The sequence below is a fragment of the Theropithecus gelada genome, chromosome 9 (genome assembly GCF_003255815.1).
Source record: "Theropithecus gelada isolate Dixy chromosome 9, Tgel_1.0, whole genome shotgun sequence".
NCBI classification, from domain to species: Eukaryota; Metazoa; Chordata; class Mammalia; order Primates; family Cercopithecidae; genus Theropithecus; species Theropithecus gelada.
The window spans coordinates 99,399,319-99,419,048 of record NC_037677.1 but is presented as its reverse complement, the minus strand read 5'-3'; the positions used below and the strand labels follow the sequence as shown (position 1 = coordinate 99,419,048).

Sequence of the window (19,730 nt, the reverse complement as noted above, 5' to 3'; positions counted from 1 at the left end):
GGAAGCCATGTGATCAATTTTCATAAATGTTTGTGCCAGAGTGAAAGACACATGGGATAGAAGTGGGCGGGAATGTAAGAACGATGACAACAGATCGGGTGTGGTGGCTCATGCCTGTAATCCCAGGCCAAGGTGGGTGGATCACCTGAGGTCAGGAGTTCGAGACCAGCCTAGCCAACGTGGTGAAACCCCATCTTTACTAAAAATACAAAAATCAGCCAGGTATGGTGGCAGGCGCCTGTAATCCCATCTACTTAGGAGGCTGAGGCACGAGAATCACTTGAATCCAGGAGATGGAAGTTGTAGTGAGCCAAGATTGCGCCATTGCACTCCAGCCTGGCCAACAGAGCAAGACTGTCTCAAAAAAAAGAATGGCCGGGCGCAGTGGCTTACGCCTGTAATCCCAGCACTTAGGGAGGCCGAGGCGTGCAGATCACCTGAGGTCAGGAGTTCAAGACCAGCCTGGCCAACATAGTGAAACCCTGTCTCTACTAAAAATACAAAAATTAGCCAGGCATGATGGCATGCACCTATAATCCCAGCTACTCAGGAGGCTGAGGCAGGAGAATCGTTTGAACCCAGGAGGCAGAGGCTGCAGTGAGCCGAGATTGCACCATTGTACTCCAGCCTGGGTGAGCGAAACTCGGTCACAAAACAAAACAAAACAAAACAGAATGATAACAACAAAGCAGGTCTCTCATTCCAGGATGCTTCCAGCACCTTGGAGGAAGGCATGAGTGCCAAGGCATCTCTCCAGCACCACTGATGGCTACCCCCTGCATTATAGGTTTTGTGAGCATTAAATATGCTCACCTTCTGGGACGGTCTCCTCCTCCTCTCTTAAGAGATCTCTGAGAAAATGCTCCACTTTCTTAGTGCCCATCTCCCCTCCCCACCAACTCAGAGGATCAGCACTTGCAAGGGGCCTCAGAGGGGCCTCCTGACAAAAGAAGTCTTAGGATTCTCCTGATAGCATCAAAAAGATCAGGTGCTTTTCTCTATCACGTATGCCTCTGTAATACAAGAATCACTAAAGTTAGAGGTGGAAAAATTCTAATTGCCTCAGGTCCATCTCCTCCCTAGAGAGTGTAAATGATTTCCTCTGCTCTCGACATAATCCTAATCGGGTACAATTCCATCTCCCACTGCCACAATCAACTCTCCCTCCCTTTGGCCTGCCTTTGCAGTAGACACAGGGCCATTAGCAGCCCCTTCTTCCTCCCTGCTCCAGGAAAGGGTGGCGGAACAGAGGCCAAGCCCCACAGCACTTTATTTCCCTCTGTGCTGTCTCTGGGATCATACTCAGAGAATCTCAGCAAACCACAGTATAAGACCTCCTCTCCAATTTTTAAATGTGTGGCACAACAGGATTTTAAATTTGTTTTTTTTTTAGTTAATGAGGAATTTTGCTTTTAACATACACACACATACACATACACACATGACGGGGAAAGAACTGAAAGGAAAACAAAAATAATGACATCTTTAAATGACAGAATAAGAAATTTAAATTTTCTTCTTTTGATTATTTTCTTTCAAATTATAAAAGTAGAAACAAATTAATTTTCTTTTTTTCTGAGACAGGGTCTTGCTCTGTCACCCAGGATGGAGTACAGTGGGGCGATCACAGCTCAACCGAAGCCTCAACCTTCTGGGCTCAAGCTATCCTCCCAACTCCACCTTCTGAGTAGCTAGGACTACAGGCACACGCCACCATGCCTGGCTTTCTCACTGTGTTGCCCAGGCTGGTCTTGAACGCTGGGCTCAAGGGATCCTCCCATCTCAGCCTCCCAAAGTGCTAGGATTACAGGTGTGAGCCACCACGCCTGGCCAAAACAAATTAAATTTAAAAAATATCTATGACTAATTTTACTTTAGCTAGCTTTTGTTTTTTTTTAATCAATAAATTAATTTCTGGGTAGGTTTTTAAATTCCTCTAGGAATATGGCTACACAATGAAATAATATGAATCATTTAAAAATTACACAATATTGTTTTTGATAAACAGTTTCTGATATTAAATGAAAAAAGCAGATGACAAAATAAAATATGATCCTAACTTTTGCTTAAAAAAATTACGTATGGGCAGATGCAGTGGCTCATACCCTGTAATCCTAGCACTTTGGGAGGCCGAGGTGGGCAGATCACAATGTCAAGAGATCGAGACCATCCTGGCCAACATGGTGAAACCCCATCTCTACTAAAAATAAACACGAACATTAGCTGGGCATGGTGGCGCACACCTGTAGTCCCAGCTACTCAGGAAGCTAAGAATCGCTTGAACCCAGGAGGCGGAGGTTGCAGTGAGCCAAGATCGCGTCACTGTACTCCAGCCTGGCAACAGAGTGAGATTCAGTCTTAAAAAAAAAAAAGGCCGGGCGCGGTGGCTCAAGCCTGTAATCCCAGCACTTTGGGAGGCCGAGACGGGCGGATCACGAGGTCAGGAGATCGAGACCATCTTGGCTAACACAGTGAAACCCCGTCTCTACTAAAAATACAAAAAAACTAGCCGGGTGAGGTGGCGGGCGCCTGTAGTCCCAGCTACTCGGGAGGCTGAGGCAGGAGAATGGCATAAACCTGGGAGACAGAGCTTGCAGTGAGCTGAGATCCGGCCACTGTACTCCAGCCTGGGTGACAGAGCGAGACTCCGTCTCAAAAAAAAAAAAAAAAAAAAAAAAAGAAGTATATATGGACAGAAAAAGGAGGGGTATAGTCAGGAAGCTCTAACCATGGGGTAACTCTGGATGACAGACAGTACCAGCTCCTTTGTTCTTTGCTTACTTCTATTTCCTAATTTTTCTAAGATGGACATATACTTCTCTGTAGTAGGAAGAATATTTTTTTCTCAATGAAAAATGTATCGAATGAATAATTTTAAGATGAGTTGTTACTAAATAAGAATAGATAATATTGTTTGCTCTCTATTATTGAAAAACTTCCATTGTTTTCCATTCCAAATGCTATGTGTATTTTTTACCATCTACTTTGTAATTATAGATTCGTGTTTAAAATTTTTAAAGTATTTCCACATATATCTCTTGTCAGAATGACTTAAATCAAGTTAACCTTGTTTAAAAACAGAAAAAAATGCCTCCCTCCCCCACAAAACAGACTTGTAAAAATGAACAAATCCTTGATATTTTTCCCCCTTATTTGTATATACACAATTTTCTAAAAGATCCCCTGGCATTTAGGGTGTGGCATCTGGTGACAGCTCTTTCTCTGTCCCCCTGGGATGCCCCCATTGAATCTCCCCACAAAGCTGCCCTCCACCAAGTAGGGCAGGATGGTGACATGCCCCCCAGCCCTGGCAGGCTGGCACTACCATTCCATGGCACCTAATTGCTTTCAGTAGGTATCACTGTTCAACCAAACCTTCATGCTGCAGCCTTGCAGCAAGAGAACAGACAGAGGATTTTTTCCGTTACCCATCAGCAGACAGGAAAATCCATTCCTAACCAGAGACCATAAAGCGAACTTAGAAGTCTCCCTTTTGGTCTTTCCCGGTTCACTAGTCAAACTTGCTTAACTTACGTTTCTTTCTTTATGAATACTGGCTAACTGAAGAGTGGACACTGGCAGAGGAGCCCTCGGAGAAGGGTGGAGCGGCTGGAAAGGAGTTATGGAGGTGAAACCAGCTACAGACATAGTTTGATAACGTCTCCTAGGGTTGTTGGGGTGGACACTCTGCTTAAGAACCTGGCTGCTGTATATTCTGGAGTCAAGTCTAAATGATTCTGGGACAACCATTTGGTATTACCTATGCTTCTCTTACTTTCTCAGTGTAATCTCACACTCCATTATACTTCTGGGTTACTTTATAACTTTATTTTTTTTTTACTTTATTTTTATTTATTTATTTTGTGAGACAGGGTCTCATTTTGTTGCTCAGGCTGGAGTGCAGTAGTAAGGGAACTCGGCTCACTGCAACCTCTGCCTCCTAGGCTCACATGATTTTTGTGCCTCAGCCTCCTGAGTAGCTGGAACTACAGGTGCGTGCCACTATGCCCATCTAATTTTTTTTTTGTATTTTTAGTAAAGACAGGGTTTTACCATGTTGGCCAGGCTGGTCTCAAAATCCTGGGCTCAAGTGATCCACCTGCCTTGGCCTCCCAAAGCGCTGGGACTACAGGTGTGAGCCACCGCGCCCGGCCAATTTTTTTAAACTTATTTTTAAGAGACAAGGTCTCACTGTCACCCAGGGTAGAGTGCAGTAGTGTGAACACAGCTCACTGCAGCCTTGATCTCCTGGGCTCAAGTGATCCTCCTGCTCTGGCCTCCTGAGTAGCTGGGGCTACTGGCATGCACCACTACACCCGCCTAATTTTGTTGTTGTTGTTGTTGTTGTTGCTGCTGTTGTTGTAGAGATGAGGTCTCACCAGGTTGCCCAGGCTGGTCTCAAACAAACTCTGGTCTCAAGCAATCCTCCTGCCTCAGCGTCCCAAAGTGCTGGGATTACAGGTGTGAGATACCGCAGATGGCCAAACTTTAAAATTTTAAAAGTACATTCTCCCATTAGATAATCAGCATCTGCTTGGCAGTGGCTCCCAACTAAAATCCTAGCTACTTGGGAGGCTGAGACGAGAGGACTGCTTCTTGCGAGGTCAGCCTGGGCAACACAGCGAGACCCCATCTCTAAAAAACAAAGACAGCCAGCATCTAACTCTACTAGTTTTTCACCTGGCCACCAGTCATTTTTTCAATAGTTCTCTACCTAAGGGTAAACCAACTTCTAACTTTTATACTGCAATATATATGATCTATTTCACAGCTTTTACAATTTTTTAAAAAAAAATTAATAAAAAAACATTTTAAAATTAATTTTTAAGCTGTCACCCAAGCTGGAGTGCAGTAGAGTCCAGAACTCACTACAGCCTCCAACTCCTGGGCTCAAGGGATCCTCCCACTTCAGCCTCTCTAGTAGCTAGGACTACAGGTGCACACCACACTTGACTAATTTTTAAATTTTTTGTAGCAATGGGGGTGGTCTCACTTTGTTGCCCAGGCTGGTCTCAAACTCCTGGCTTCAAGCAATCCTCCCACCTTGGCTTCCAAAGTGCTAGGATTACAGGTATGAGCCACCACACGTGGCCGACATGGTTGTTTTTGTTTTGGTTTGTTTCGTTTTCCCCATTTTAAAGAAAATCGCATGCATGGGTTTTCATGTTTGCCAAGTATTTCTGCTTCTTCTCCTTCTAGGCATGTAGGTAGGCTTGAACTTCCTGACCCCCTTGTGACTGGGTGAGGCTTTGGGACTAAGTCTAACTAATGAATCAAGATTGGATGTGATATGTGTCACTTAGAGGCCAAAATGTGCCTTTCTAATATGAGACCTTCCATTAGTCTTCCTTCTGTTTTGGCAATTGGCAACATCCCAGATGGTGATTTCACATCAGTCTGGGCCCCAGAGGATGGTGAAGTGGAAGCAAAAGTCTCATCCAACCTTCGATGGACATACAGTGTGAGTGAGGAATAAACCTGTTGTTTTATAGGTCACTAGGATTTTGGACTTGCTTGTTCCTGTGGCATCACTTAGCCTATCCTGACTACTGCAGTGTGATTACAAATTTTTCTTGGGGAGAGAATTTAAAGTATTCATCAGATTTTTAAAGGAATCCTTGATCCAGAAAAAGGTAGATTCACTGAACCAGAAGTATTAAAAAAAAAAAAAGAGGGTTTTTTTTTTTTGAGACAGGGTCTTGCTCTGTCACCCAGGCTGGAGTGCAGTGGTATGATCTCAGCTCACTGCAATCTCCGCCTCTTGGGTTCAAACGATTCTCCTGCCTCAGCCTCCCAGGTAGCTGGAACTACAGGCGTGCACCACCACACCCAGCTAATTTTGTATTTTTAGTGGAGATGGGGTTTTGTCATGTTGGCCAGGCTGGTCTTGAACTCCTGACCTCTGGTGATCTGCCTGCCTCAGCCTCCCAAAGTGCTAGGATTACAGGTGTGAGCCATCATGCCCAGCTGCTTTTTTTTTTTTTTTTTTTTTAAGGAAATATTAGGCAGGGCAGAAGGTGACTGCGAAAAGAAATTAGCCAACACAAGGTCAGGCATGGTGGCTCACACCTGTAATCCCAACACTTTGAGAGGCCAAGGCGGATGGATCACTTGAGGTCACGAGTTCGAGACCAGCCTGGCCAACACAACGAAACCCCATCTCTACTAAAAATACAAAAATTAGCCGGGCATGGTGGCACATGCCTGTAATCCCAGCTACTCAGGAGGCTGAGGCAGGAGAATCACTTGAACCGGGGAGGCAAAGATTGCAGCGAGCCAAGATTGCACCACTGCACTCTAACCTGGGCAACAGAGCGAGACTCTACTCCTGCCTCAGCCTCCTGAGTAGGTGGGATTACAGACGTGCACCACCACGCTGGGCTAAGTTTTGTATTTTTAGTAGAGACAGGCTTTCACCATGTTGGCCAGGCTGGTCTTGAACTCTTGACCTCAAGTGATCCACCCACCTCAGCCTCCCAAAGTGCTGGGATTACAGGTGTGAGCCACCACGCCTGCCTAACTTAGGAAAAATTTTAGTCTTTTAGCTAGATTTCAAAACTAAGGAAGAAAGTTCATTTTCACATTTTTTACTTTTTTTTATGGAGTGCTTCACAAATTTGCCTGCTATCCTTGGCCGGGGTCACACTAATCTCAGTATCATTCCAATTTTGGTATAGGTGCTGCTGAAGCAAGCACAAGGAAGAAAGTTTAAAAAAAAGGAAAACCCGGCCAGGCGCGGTGGCTCACACCTGTAATTCCAGCACTTTGGGAGGCCGAGGCAGGCGGATCACAAGGTCAGGAGATCCCGACCATCCTGGCTAACATGATGAAAGCCGGTCTTTACTAAAAATACAAAAAATTAGCCGGGCGAGGTGGTGGGCGCCTGTAGTCCCAGCTAGTCGGGAGGCTGAGGCAGGAGAATGGCGTGAACCCGGGAGGCGGAGCTTGCAGTGAGCCAAGATTGCGCCACTGCACTCCAGCCTGGGCGACCAGAGCGAGACTGCCTCAAAAAAAAAAAAAAAAAGGAAAACCCAACAAAAGACACACCAGCGACAGAAATCCAACCCTCCTTTCCCTGACAAACACACACCTACCAAAAGACTACATTCCTCAATGACAAGTTTGAAAACTGTGAGTTCACTGTGGGGTGCATTTGTCATGCTAAGCAAAATGGAAAACATGTTTTTAAAAACAATCACAGTGCAGTGTAGGAACTGAGTCATGTGCCCCATGACTACACTACAAACCCCAAGAGTTCACTACAAACTTGGGAAAACACCACTCTTCAACCAGCAGGAAATTCCCATGAGGAGGATCAAGCATACTGTAAGTGAGCTCTCCTCCCATCCTGCATGACGGTGGGTGACTCGCTCCCCGGGCCCTTCCTTGCTCTCAGCAGGAGCTCCTGCCACTGTCACAGTGGAAAAGGCCTGAATTTGGGAAATGAAGACGTCAGAAACTTGCAACTTCATCTGAAAGCCCAGCCAACTTTCCTACAAGCATGACTGCAGACGTGGAAAAGGCAGATGGCCTGGGTTCAAAGACCAGCTTAAAAACACATATTCTAGCTTTGTGACCTTGGTCATTTTGGTTTTACTTCCCTCATCTGTAAAACAGGGAGAATAAAGCTCTCTAACTTATCGGGTCACTGTGAGGACTAAATGAGTTAATATATGTACTGTACGCCGAACTATGGCTGACATACGGTAAATTCTTAGTATGTTCATTGTTGTTGTTACAGGTTTAACCATAGACAGGAAAGGTTTCCTTTACAATTTCCTTTCAATTTCCCTTTTGACCCCCAAAAAGTATTCCATAAAGAAACACAGGGCCCGGTACGGTGGCTCATGCCTGTAATCCCAGCACTTGGGGAGGCTGAGGCAAGTGGATCACTTGAGTTCAGAATTTGGAGACCAGCCTGGCCAACACGTTGAAACCTCATCTCTACTAAAAATACAAAAATTAGCTGGGCGTGGTCGCACGCACCTATAATTCCAGCTATTTGGGAGGCTGAGGTGGGAGAATTGCTTGGACCTGGGAAGTGAGATCATGCCACTGCACTTCAGCCTGGGCAAGGGAGTGAGACGCTGTCTCAAAAAAGAAAAGAAAAAAAGAAACATGGGTTAGGAACAAGTCCATAGTCTGCTTTTAGGTTCTGTTCTTGGCAAAATTCACCGGAAATTCAGTCAACTCCTATTTACTGAGCTCTTGCTAACAACGGGTATCTTAAGACAAACCAAAAAAAAAAAAAAAACGAAAACCAAAAAAACAGGTAAAAAACGAAGCTTGGGCAACATGGTGAAATCTTATCTCTACAAAAAAATATAAAAATTAGCTGGGCGTGGTGGCACGCACTCCTAGTCCCAGCTACTCAAGTGGCTGAGGCGGGAGGATCCCTTGAGTCCAGGAGGTTAAGGCTGCAGTGACCAAAGATCACACCACTATACTCCAGCCTAGGTGATAGAGTGAAACCTTGTCTTACACACAAAAAAAGAGGAAGGAAGGAAGGAAGTGGGAGGGGGAAGGGAGAGGGAGAGGGAGAGGGGGAGGGGGGAGGGGAAGGAGGAGGGGGAAAGGCTGGGGAAAGGGGAGGGGAAGGTGGGGGGAAGGGTACGGGAGGGTGGGCGAAAGGGTAGGGGAGGGTGGAAGGGAGGGGAAAGGAAGAGTGGAGAAGGAGGGGAGAGAGGAGGAGTGAGATGGGAGGGAGGGAAAGGAAAGAGAGAGAGAGAGAGAAAGAAAGAGAGAGAGAGAATGAAAAATGAAAAACAAGTTGGGCAGCATTGACAGGATTTGCTAATAGCCTGTTTCGTGTCACCTCAGGGAAATTCCACTGTCCAGAAACATACCCCTCTCCCTCCTAAAGCCCAAACCAGGGGAAATTGATGCCTGGGTGAAATTCTCCCAAATGATCTCAAGGGCAGAAATTCCCAACTTTGATCTCTCCCTAGAAAATGTAGCTTGCTGAGTGGAGAGAGCCCCGGGATGAGAACTGGGAGGAGTGGCTTTGGGGTTTGGGCCACTGGACATCTTATCTCCTCCCTACTGGATTACCTTCTTAAGGTAAGAATTCTGTCTCTCCACTTTCCAGCCCAGAGGAGGTCACAGCATCAACTACGAACTTGTTACAATTGCACATTCTCAGGTTTTTTAATTCTCAGTTTTGAATCAAAAGCTCTGGGAGTAGGGCCCAGAAGAGTGTGTTTTCAGTAGCCCTTAAGGAAATTCTGATGCCAGCTGAAGTTCAAGAGCACTGGAATAAGGGTTTTTTGAATGAATAACTGATGGAATGATGAACTAAAGTACACGTGCCATAACAATGCATGGAGATAATACTAGCAATGATCAGGTCCTTATAGCCTCAACTACTGCCCCTATAAAATAGGATCTTCCGTTCTCATCACATGCAGGCTTAGGTTATGAAAAATTAGAGACATGTGGGAAAGGTTGCCGGCCAGAGCTCAGTCTACGTGTGCTTGTATGTCTGTGTAAACCACGTGTGTATGTGTGTAAGTACGTGTGTGAGAATTAAGAATTTTCCTCAGCACACAGGAAAATTCAGTTTAGTAGAGGTAAAGGGTGAGTAGAAATGGCATTTTTTCCCTGAGGCCTTTCCTGTAGGCAACTATAGTTAAGGAGTTGCCCTGTCTAATGAAAACTCTGCCAAAGGATTTCCTGGCTGAGGATTTTTCTTTCCAAAGGAAGGTGGGAAGGAAATCAGCCCAAAGCCCAAGACTTTCACACTTCAGGCAAAGTTGAGAGGTAGTTAGAGGCAACAGGGTTGAAAGCAACAAAAAGTGCCGTTTTGATGAGAACTTCAGGTGTTTGCTCCAACATCAACCTCCCTCCCATACACGCCAGGCAGAGGCCATGACCTCAATAAAGAGGGATATTGGAGGACTTCCTGAAAGCGGCGTTTTGCTTTTGTGCCTCCCATGCCTCCAGAACGTAGAAAACACGTGCCAGCTTGTATAACAGGGCACCTTTTCTCTCCGTCTAGACACTGCTCTCTGCCGGGCCTCCTCCTTTCCCAAATGCCCATAGCTGGAGAGATACTTAGCCGTTCATGCAGCTCTTTCTCTGACGTTCTTTAAGCCCTTGGGGTGAGGCACCTGCTTTCCCAGACTACCTCCTTGCCCTCTGGGTCTCCCTGTCCCTGCCACTCCACCCACTGGCCCTGGCTTTGGTGACCCAATTCCAGTGGCTCCTGTGTCGACTCTGCCAAAAGCCCAGGAGGCTCTGTCAATCTGAGATGGGGCCATGAGCAACTTCGTTCCTTTTCGCAACTGATGCCGCCTAGCCAGGCCCCAGAGAAACAAACTGCAGCTCTGTGGCTTTTTGGCAGCCCAGCTTCGACTTTTGTTTTAACAAAGGGTGGGAAGGAGAATTTGAACCCTGTGGTTATCTGCATTTTAAAACATTTAAACAGAGTCTGTCTACCTGCTTGGCACTGTGTGTCCTCTAGTAAGTTTCTCAGCCCCACCCCTTCTAAAATAGCAACAATGACTGTGCCCTCCTTCTTTGCTGCTTATATACCTGCAGGTCTGGTGGGGACATCTTGAGCCCTGTGCTCTCCTGCACTGGACTGCTCCTGGAATTCCTCAGAAAGGCAGATGAGCCCGTCCTCAGTTCGCAAAAGGGAAGGGCGAGGGTGAGGGAGAGGTCTTGTTTGGAGGAACCACTCCCGTTGGCTACAAATACAACTGCATTTCAGAGGGAAAGACCTTCCAGCCAAGAGTCTAATTTCCTCTCTGGCCCAAACAATAGTCCTTCTGGCTGCCTTCTTGCCATATCACTGACACGGGGGTTGGCAGGGGGATGAGGAAGGGGAAAGGGGCAGATAGAACGGTGGGGGCAAGGGCATAGTTTGACAAACCCAAAGTCTGTTTCCAAATGGAGGCAGTGATGAGGGCTTAGAATCATCTGGGGAAACCATTCTGCAGTCTCCTTTCTCAAGAGACAATTGTAAGAACTACTGCGATGTCGGTCACCTGGGGCCTCCCTGTCCTAAGGACCACCCCCGCCCAACACCCTCTCATTCTTTGTCCAGCATCCTACACTGTCTCATCTGAGTTCCAGGAAGGTCAGAGTACAAAGAGTGTCAGTTTAAACAACCCTGGGCCACTCCCTGAAGACCCTAACAACATCACCACTGTCGTGCAACTTGAAGAAGCAAGTGGTTCTGGCCTCGGTCAAACCAGTGGCAAGACAAGGACGGTTTCCACATGGCAATTTTTTTTTTTTAGATGGAGTCTCGCTCTGTTGCCCAGGCTGGAGTACAGTGGTGCAACCTTGGCTCACCACAACCTCTGCCTCCTGGGTTCAAGTGATTCTCCTGCCTCAGCCTCCTGAGTAGCTGGGACTACAGGCGCCCGCCACCATGCCCAGCTAATTTTTGTACGTTTAGTAGAGAGGGGGTTTCACCATGTTGGCCAGGCTGGTATTGAACTCTTGGGCTCAAAGTTGCCTTGGCCTCCCCAGGTGCTGGGATTATAAGCGTGAGCCACTGTGCCCGCCCTCCACATGGCATTCAGCCAACAGTGAAAGGTTAGGTACACTGGAGAATCCTCCAGGAGCTTCCATGTGAGAACTGGGTAAGAAATAAAAGGAGCTGAGCCTCAAGACTCCCTCTCTCCAGAAGGTCCTGTATAGGCAGGGACCTAGGGAAAGACTGTTCCTTTCCGAAGGACCCTCAGAAACAGAGGGACTCCATGAGGTTCCATGGGAAATTCTGGAAGCCCCTTGGTCCTTACAAAAAAATGGCACAGTGACCATATAGAGTGGCCTGGCATTCACAGTAGCTTGGCTTGCAACCTCTCTCTGCAAAAACAGCAAGCAGCCGGGTGCGGTGGCTCACGCCTCTAATCCCAGTACTTTGGGAGGCCGAGGTGGGCGGATCGCGAGGTCAACAGATTGAGACCATCCTGGCCAACATGGTGAAACTCCATCTCTACTAAGAATACAAAAATTAGCTGGGCATGGTGGCACACACCTGTAATACCAGCTACTCAGGAGGCTGAGGCAGGAGAATCACTTGAACTCAGGAGGCAGAGGTTGCAGTGAGCTGAGATCACGCCACTGCACTGCAGCCTGGTGACAATGAGACTCCGTCAAAAAAAAAAAAAAAAAAAAAAAGGCAAACCAGGGCTTCTGGGCTGGCCCAAGGATGGACCTAAGCTGTTGTCGGCTCAGCACACAATGGAGGGGGCATCCAGGAAAACCCCAGGCAAGAGCTTCTCTGCAGCAGACCTTGCTGGAACCATATTCTCTAGTCTTCAGCTAACAAAGTCCAAAGAGCACCAGAACTCTCTTCCTCTACAAAGGAAGCACGTCTGGAACCCATAAACAGATTCCACTCACCAACACTGTCCCCACGAGAATCCGAAAAGGGCTACAGAGGCCGTAATTGGGATGCTGGGATACTGAGAGACACCCGAGCAAGGACTTACACCAGAGTTCATAGTAGTAGTTGCAGCACTGAGACTGTCCACAGCAGTGTCCTGTGTCACAGATGTAGCTTTGATTGTTGGTACCCACACAGGCTTCCTTATCCTAAAAAATTTAAAAAGCATGTTAGCATATTAAATGACAGCTTTTCAACACTTTCCTTCTCATCACTGTCCTCCTGGTTGTCTATTCACCTGCCCACAAAACAGTCTGTATCAATGTTTATTCCATTACGAAAAACAACTTTGGCCAGGCGCGGTGGCTCACACCTGTAATGCCAGCACTTTGGGAGGCCGAGGCAGGCAGCTCGCAAGGTCAGGAGTTCGAGACCAGCCTGACCAACATGATGAAGTCCCGTCTCCACTAAAAATACAAAAATTAGCCAGACATGGTGACGCATGCCTGTAATCCCAGCTACTCAGGAGGCTGAGTCAGGAGAATCGCTTGAACTGGGGAGGCAAAGATTGCAGTGAGCCGAGATTGTGCCACTGCACTCCAGCCTGGGCGACAGAGCGAGACTCCATCTCAAAACAAAACTTTAAAAGATTTACACAACAACAAAAGAGTTTTGGAAAAAAATATGCTTTATTAAAGAGAAGAGGAGATTCAGGACACAAAAGCAATTGGCAGAGTAAGTTTTCCTCGGACAGGACAGGAAAGGGCTGCCTCACTTTCTTTATGTCCAAGTAGAAACATTTCGTGTTCTGGTGCTAACCTCAGCCAGTAGGAGGGTGATGATTCTCTGGTAATTAGCAGTATGTTTTAAATAAAACTGGCTTTTCTGTGAAACTTCCTGGAATAATTAATGCGGTATGTATTCTAGGATTAGCATCTGCTCAGTTATCCCATTCTCCTTTTTAAAACACTTGCTCTCCAAGGTTAATTCACAGTGTGATCCTAAAGAGGGCAACAACAACAAAAATCCACAACTGAAATTCTTCACTTCTCAATAAAGGGCCAAACTGCTTAGACAACACAGTCCAATTTCAATCTGCTAGATCATTTTTGCTTATTGAATAAGAATCCTGACTGGATCCAGGATTCATACTGTCCCTTGTTAGGGACACTCACATAAAGGGCACTGCTGAGTGGCCATCTAGCAGTCTGCCAAATTCTGTCCACAGCACTGGTGGATGAGGATGGAAACATTTAAAAAAATGTTTCACATGTAAGATATAAAATATCTCCCAGACCAGCGTTAACCTTAGCCCAAAATGTACTTGGGACCACTATGCGGATGATGAAACCTGTAAGGCATCTGCTATACATGGCCTTCAACATTTCTTCATCCTAAACAGTAACACAGTCACTTACTGGATGCGGTCTTTGTGCCAAGCATTGTGTTGGGTTCAAGGGATACAAAGATGAATAAGACATTGTCCTTATCTCCAAGAAGCTCAGAGTTAAGAAGGAAAAAAGCCCTGCTCAGCAAAGAAACTAAAGCCACAGTATTTGCGGCGACTCAGGCTGGCCCTGCCCACAGTGCACATCCGGAGGACAGCTGCCAGTGGAAACTGGAGTCACATGGTCGGCTCCTCCTCTCTGGGCCATGCTTTACTACACTGTCTACTTGGCCAAGGGTATACACCAAGCACTCCAGGGATTGTCTACAGGGCTAGAGGCTGGGCAGAAACAGGACTGGCACCTGAAGCCACAGAGAGGTAACAAGAGAAAGCACAGGGCTGAAAACCCAGTCCCCCGGCTTAGTGCACATTTCCACCATAAATCTTTAGGTGTTTCTTGGTCTCAAAAGCTTTACATTCTGATATAAGAGTTTAGAAAGAAGGAAACGTGGCATTTACAAACCCTGAGAATGAGGCCCTCATAACACTGCACGCAGAGTTCTTTCCATGTGCTCCTTCTCCCCTCCACAACCACCCTCCCACACCCAGCATAAGCAAAATGAGACACTGGCTATCAAGCTGGATTTCTCACACCATCTCCTTAATCCTGTACTAAAAGTGAAAAACAGAATGATTTCTACTGGCCGTGTATGCCACTCACACCATCGTAGTTGAAAAACCATTAAGTTGAACCATCACAAGTTGTGGACCATCTAAGTATCTTGTCCCATATACTCCTTCCTCCCTCCATTTTCACCATCCCACCAGCCCACCACAAGCAAAATGATACACTGGCTATCTAGTCAACTTCTCCTCTGAAGCCTGGTACATGTGGAAAAAACAGATCTATGCTTGCTACTTTGGCCAGAACACACACTCTTTGACTTCAGAGCAAAACACGCCTTTCATAAAAACATCAGAAAGTTTCTCCCAAGTTTACCAGGCCCTGTGAATGCCATTCTTTTGGCACTGGCTTGAAAGAGCACAGTTCAAAGTGTCCACATAGTTTCTAAAAGAGGCAGTGGTGCCTACACTTGGCACAAGAAAGAATCCAATGACACTTCTGTCTCAGGAAAATTCACCAGAGGCGACCCAGGCTCGGAACACAGGGCTGCCAACTGGTCCTAAGTGAGACATACAGTGGAATGCATTTGAAATGTAAACAAGTGGCATCCTCATGACCTACTGGTGTCAGTCAGCTTTTCTCTCAGATCTTCTGTGCACCGAGGCAGGGGGCCTGGAATAAACAAGACCCCACTCTGCTTCACTGTTCTGCCTCTGCTTTCCCAGGGAGAGCAGCAGAGTGGAAGCATCATTGAATCCAGTGTTCCTCAAAAACTTTTTAACCCAGTACAGAAGTGCCTTGGCTTACGATGGGGTTACGTCCTGGTAAACCCATCATAAATTGAAATATCGTCAGTCAAAAATGCATTTATCACACTTAACCTACTGAACAGCATAGCTTAGCCTAGCTTACCTTAAACATGCTCAGAACTTACATCAGCCTACGGTTTGGTAAAATCCTCTAACACAAATTATTTTACAATAAAGTATTGAGTATCTCATGTCATCTACTTAATACTGTATTAAAAGTGAAAAACAAATGATTTCTACTGGCTGCGTATGTCATTTATACCATCATAAAGTTGAAAAATCATTAAGTTGAAACATCACAAGTTGTGGACATCTATATATCTAGTCCCCTGTGGTCCTTCTCCCTCCTCCAAATACAGAGTCCCTGAGCTGCCTGGGATGGTCTTGGTTATGGGAACTGTCATTTTCTGCTGCAGGGGGACAAAAGAAGGTGGATCTCTAGCAAGGAAGAAGTGAAGGAGGATTCGGGAGATAGTGAGGTATGAGTGCCAAAGTGAGTTCTTTCAGAGAGACCTGCTGGTGTCAGTCAATAGTGGTGTGGAAAACCCAGGAGCCTTGGGTTTGGCCCCAGCTCTCCCCGCCCCCCTACTTTTTTTTTTTTTTTTTTTTCCACTCAGAGTCTAACTGTCACCCAGGCTGGAGTAGAGTGGCGTGATCACGGCTCCCTGCAGCCTCGACCTCCAGGCTCAACTGATCTGATCCTCCTGCCTCAGCCTCCTGAGTAGCTGGGACTACATGTGCACGCCACCACATCCGTCTAATTTTTGTAGACCCCAGCTCTATCACTACACAGAAATGAACTTTGGGCAAGTTACTCAATGGCCCTAGGTCTGGTTAAGACCACCGCTAATGTCTCCTTAAATTTTTTTTTGGGGTGGGGAAGGATGGAGTCTCTGTCGCCCAGGCTGGTGTGCAGTGGCATGATTTTGACACACTGCAACCTCCGCCTCCTGGGTTCAAGTGATTCTCCTGCCTCAGCCTCCCAAGTTGCTGGGATTATAGGCGTGAGCCACCATGCCTTAAAGACAACTTAAGGCCAGGCGTGGTGGCTCACGCCTGTAATCCCAGCACTTTGGGAGGCCGAGATGGGCGGATCACGAGGTCAGGAGATCAAGACCATCCTGGCTAACACGGTGAAACCCTGTCTCTACTAAAAAAATACAAAAAAACTAGCCAGGCGAGGTGGCGGGCGCCTGTAGTCCCAGCTACTTGGGAGGCTGAGGCAGGAGAATGGCGTAAACCCGGGAGGTGGAGCTTGCAGTGAGCTGAGATCCGGCCACTGCACTCCAGCCTGGGCGACAGAGCGAGACTCCGTCTCAAAAAAAAAAAAAAAAAAAAAGACAACTTAAAGTTGTCTCCTTCAACTTTAAGGTTTTATTATCCTCCACATCCCCTGTCCACTCTGACCTAGCAGCCTCAAGCCAATGCAAGATATCATGAAATCTATGTCTCCTCTCATGCAAACCCACAGCAAAGAACAGTGGTGTGGAAATGCTGCCTGTGCTCTTCCACCCCTCCTTATATGAGGAGCCTAATCATTGCACACCTAGGACTCAAACACCTCCAGGTGGCTCAAGATCTACACAAAGCCTAAGTAGTTAAGAATTCGCTGGTGCCAGGTGTGGTGGGTCATGCCTATAATTTCAGCACTTTGGGAGGCCAAGGTGGGCAGATTATTGGAGCCTAGGAGTTTGAGACTAGCCTGGACAACATGGCAAAACCCCGTCTCAACCAAAAATAACAATAAAATTAGCTGGGTGTGATGTTGCACACCTGTAGTCCCAGCTACTTGGGAGGTTGAGGTGGGAGGACTGCTTGAGTCCAGAAGGTTGAGGCTGCAGTGAGCCATGATTACACCACTGCACATTAGCCTGGGTGACAGAGTCAGACCCTGTCTCAAAAAAAAAAAAAAAAAAAAAAGTTAGCTGGATCTGGATTCAAAGCCCAGCTCTTACAGTAGGGCTATTAACCGTGTGACCTTGGGCTACCTAACTTCTCTGAGCTCCTACTATCAACATTATTCTGTGAGCCACTATTGCTGGGCATGAAAGACCATCCAAACAGTACTTTGCCTTCACTCAGAATTGTTTCAGAACAGCCAAGTTCTCTGTGGCAATGTGGGCTGCTCCAGACACATGAAGAAGAAAAGAAAAAGGAACTGGAAAGAATGCAATGGAAAGGTCAAATATAAAAAATTCTCAGCACGCTTTATGATTATCCTATGCTTTTACAATTTATGTATTTATTGGAGACAAGGTCTTGCTCTGTTGTCCAGGCTAGAGTGCAGTGGCACGACTGTAGCTCACTGTGGCCTCAAACTCCTGGGCTCACGTGATCCTCCTGCCTCAGCCTCCCGAGTAGCTAGGACTACAGGCATGTGCCACCACATCTGGCTTTTTTATTTTTACTTTTTTGGTAGAGGCAGGGCCTCGCTATGTTGCTCAGGCTGATCTCGAACTCCTGGTCTTAAGCAATCATCCCACCTTGGCCTCCCAAAGTGCGGCGATTACAGGCATGAGCCACCACACCTAGCTTATGCTTTTCTTCCAAGCATCTTCAAAGCACATTACACATTATTATATTGTTTAGGTCATCCTCACAAAACTTGCAGTCTAATGAAAGATGGTAAAATAATTACGCAGATAAAATTGTGACTACAATAAATGTTAGGAAGGAAAAGTACAGATTAGGTGACAGTGCGTAAAAGATAAGACCTAGGAACTTGTCAAGAAAGTCCAGAACAGCTTCTGGGAGGAAGGTGAGCTTGAACTGAGATTGACAGTATGGTTAGAAAGTAGTAACTAGTGGGCGCAGTGGCTCACATCTGTAATTCCAGAAATTTGGGAAGTCAAGGCGGGCGAATCACCTGAGGTCGGGAGTTTGAGACCAGCCTGACCAACATGGAGAAACCCCATCTCTACTAAAGATACAAAAATTAGCCGGGTGTGGTGCCACATGCCTGTAATCCCAGCTACTTGGGAGCCTGAGGCAGGAGAATCACTTGAACCTGGGAGGCGGAGGTTGCGGTGAGCTGCGATAGTGCCATTGCACTGCAGCCTGGGCAACGAGAGTGAAAGTCCATCTCAAAAAAAAAAAAAAAAAAAAGAAAGAAACTAGGAAGAGGACAGAGAAGAACATCACAGGCAAAGAAAATGCTACAAGCAAAGGCCTTTAGCTAGAAGGAGATGGTAGAAGAAGTAGATAGGGAAGTTAGGTAGGTGTGGACCACTCTATACAGGGAGGTGACAAGATCATACTTGCATTTTAAAGATGTCATCTTCCTGGCAATGTTTTCATTTGCACAAAACTCCCCGGCTAAAACAAAACCCCAGAAAGCTAGAAATGTACAACTTGTCAAAAAGGAACTTTGGTGCATAATGAATGCTCTTACGCTGAGGCCTTTCACCTCGGGAGTGACCCTGGTAGTGACTACTAGGAGCCCCATCTGTTACAGGTATGTGCCTTCAGCCCCAGTGCCACAGTGACCAGCTCTGAGAGAGAAGGCACACATGGTTACCAAACAGAAAACAAAGTCACAAAGAAGAGACAAGCAAGACCAACATCAAACTGGAAAAAACATTTTTACAATGGAAAGGATAAACAGTATGCCTTTTGCACATATGCAAAAAATTATGTCCTCTCTTTGGTGGCAGTATAAACTGTGGGACTAACAACATTTTCCTCAACAGTTTCCACATCTTACAGTTGCTATTCTTAGCTGAGCCACTGTAAAGGTCAATTTAATCAGCGTAAAAACTTTCTAAGTGCCAGCATAAAAAGATACACTGGGCAGTAATGTTTCCCCAGGCATGGTTTTAATCTGCCACTTTATGGGTCTGGAAAACTCTGCTAGCAACTGGCTTAATGGCAACAGCGTCATGTCCTTAGGAAAACATTTTAAAGTTTAAGAGTGAAAAATAAGAAAATTGAAGTCCTTCCTGGGACGCTAAAGCACAGGACACCAAATATCTTGGCTGCTGGATATGAATTAATTTGGAGCATCACCTCTGGCTTTCCCTGCAGGAAGAACTAAATCTTTTTTTTGTTTGTTTGTTTAAATAGAGACGGTCTCCTTACGTTGCCCAGGCTGGTCTTGAACTCCTGGGCTCAAGGGATCCTCCCACCTCAGCCTCCCAAAGTGCTGGGATTACAGGTGTGAGCCACCATGCCTGGCCAAGAACTAATTCCTAATGGAAATGTTCAGTTCTCCAAATCATTTAACACGTACGTATTGACCCCCTTCCCCCAACCATGTGCCAGGCACTATGCGGGATGCTACAGCTATAGCAATGAACAAGATATTCGGGGGGTGGGAGAGGACAGCTTCTGCTTCTGGCAATATAGCTGGGTAGGTAACTAAAAATTCTTCTGCTATAAAACCCTGGCTATACAACAATCCCTTCTAATTATAAAGCTGAACTCGCAAGAAAGCAAGGAGGATCACCCGGGACCAAAAATGATAGCGGGAACTAGAGACCACAGTAGTAAATGAGATCAGGCCTTTCCAGTTGACCTAGAAAGTGGGGTAGTTTGTTGATCTTGGGCCCACCTAAAACAGGCAATTGGAAC

At 46.3% G+C, this 19,730-nt stretch overlaps 1 protein-coding gene across 3 annotated transcripts in view; it reads right to left on the bottom strand.

Moving 5' to 3' along the window:
- The window catches only part of WBP1L (WW domain binding protein 1 like), an 81,020-nt gene that overhangs the window by 6,569 nt on the left and 54,721 nt on the right, over positions 1-19,730 (bottom strand). For 2 of the 3 annotated variants that reach the window (XM_025395489.1, XM_025395490.1), the window contains exon 2: positions 12,447-12,549. In XM_025395489.1, coding sequence (XP_025251274.1) covers positions 12,447-12,549 — 103 coding nt within the window. Of the gene's footprint in view, positions 1-12,446; positions 12,550-17,511; positions 17,539-19,730 lie in introns of those variants that run through there. The other variant, XM_025395491.1, reaches the window with a different exon arrangement.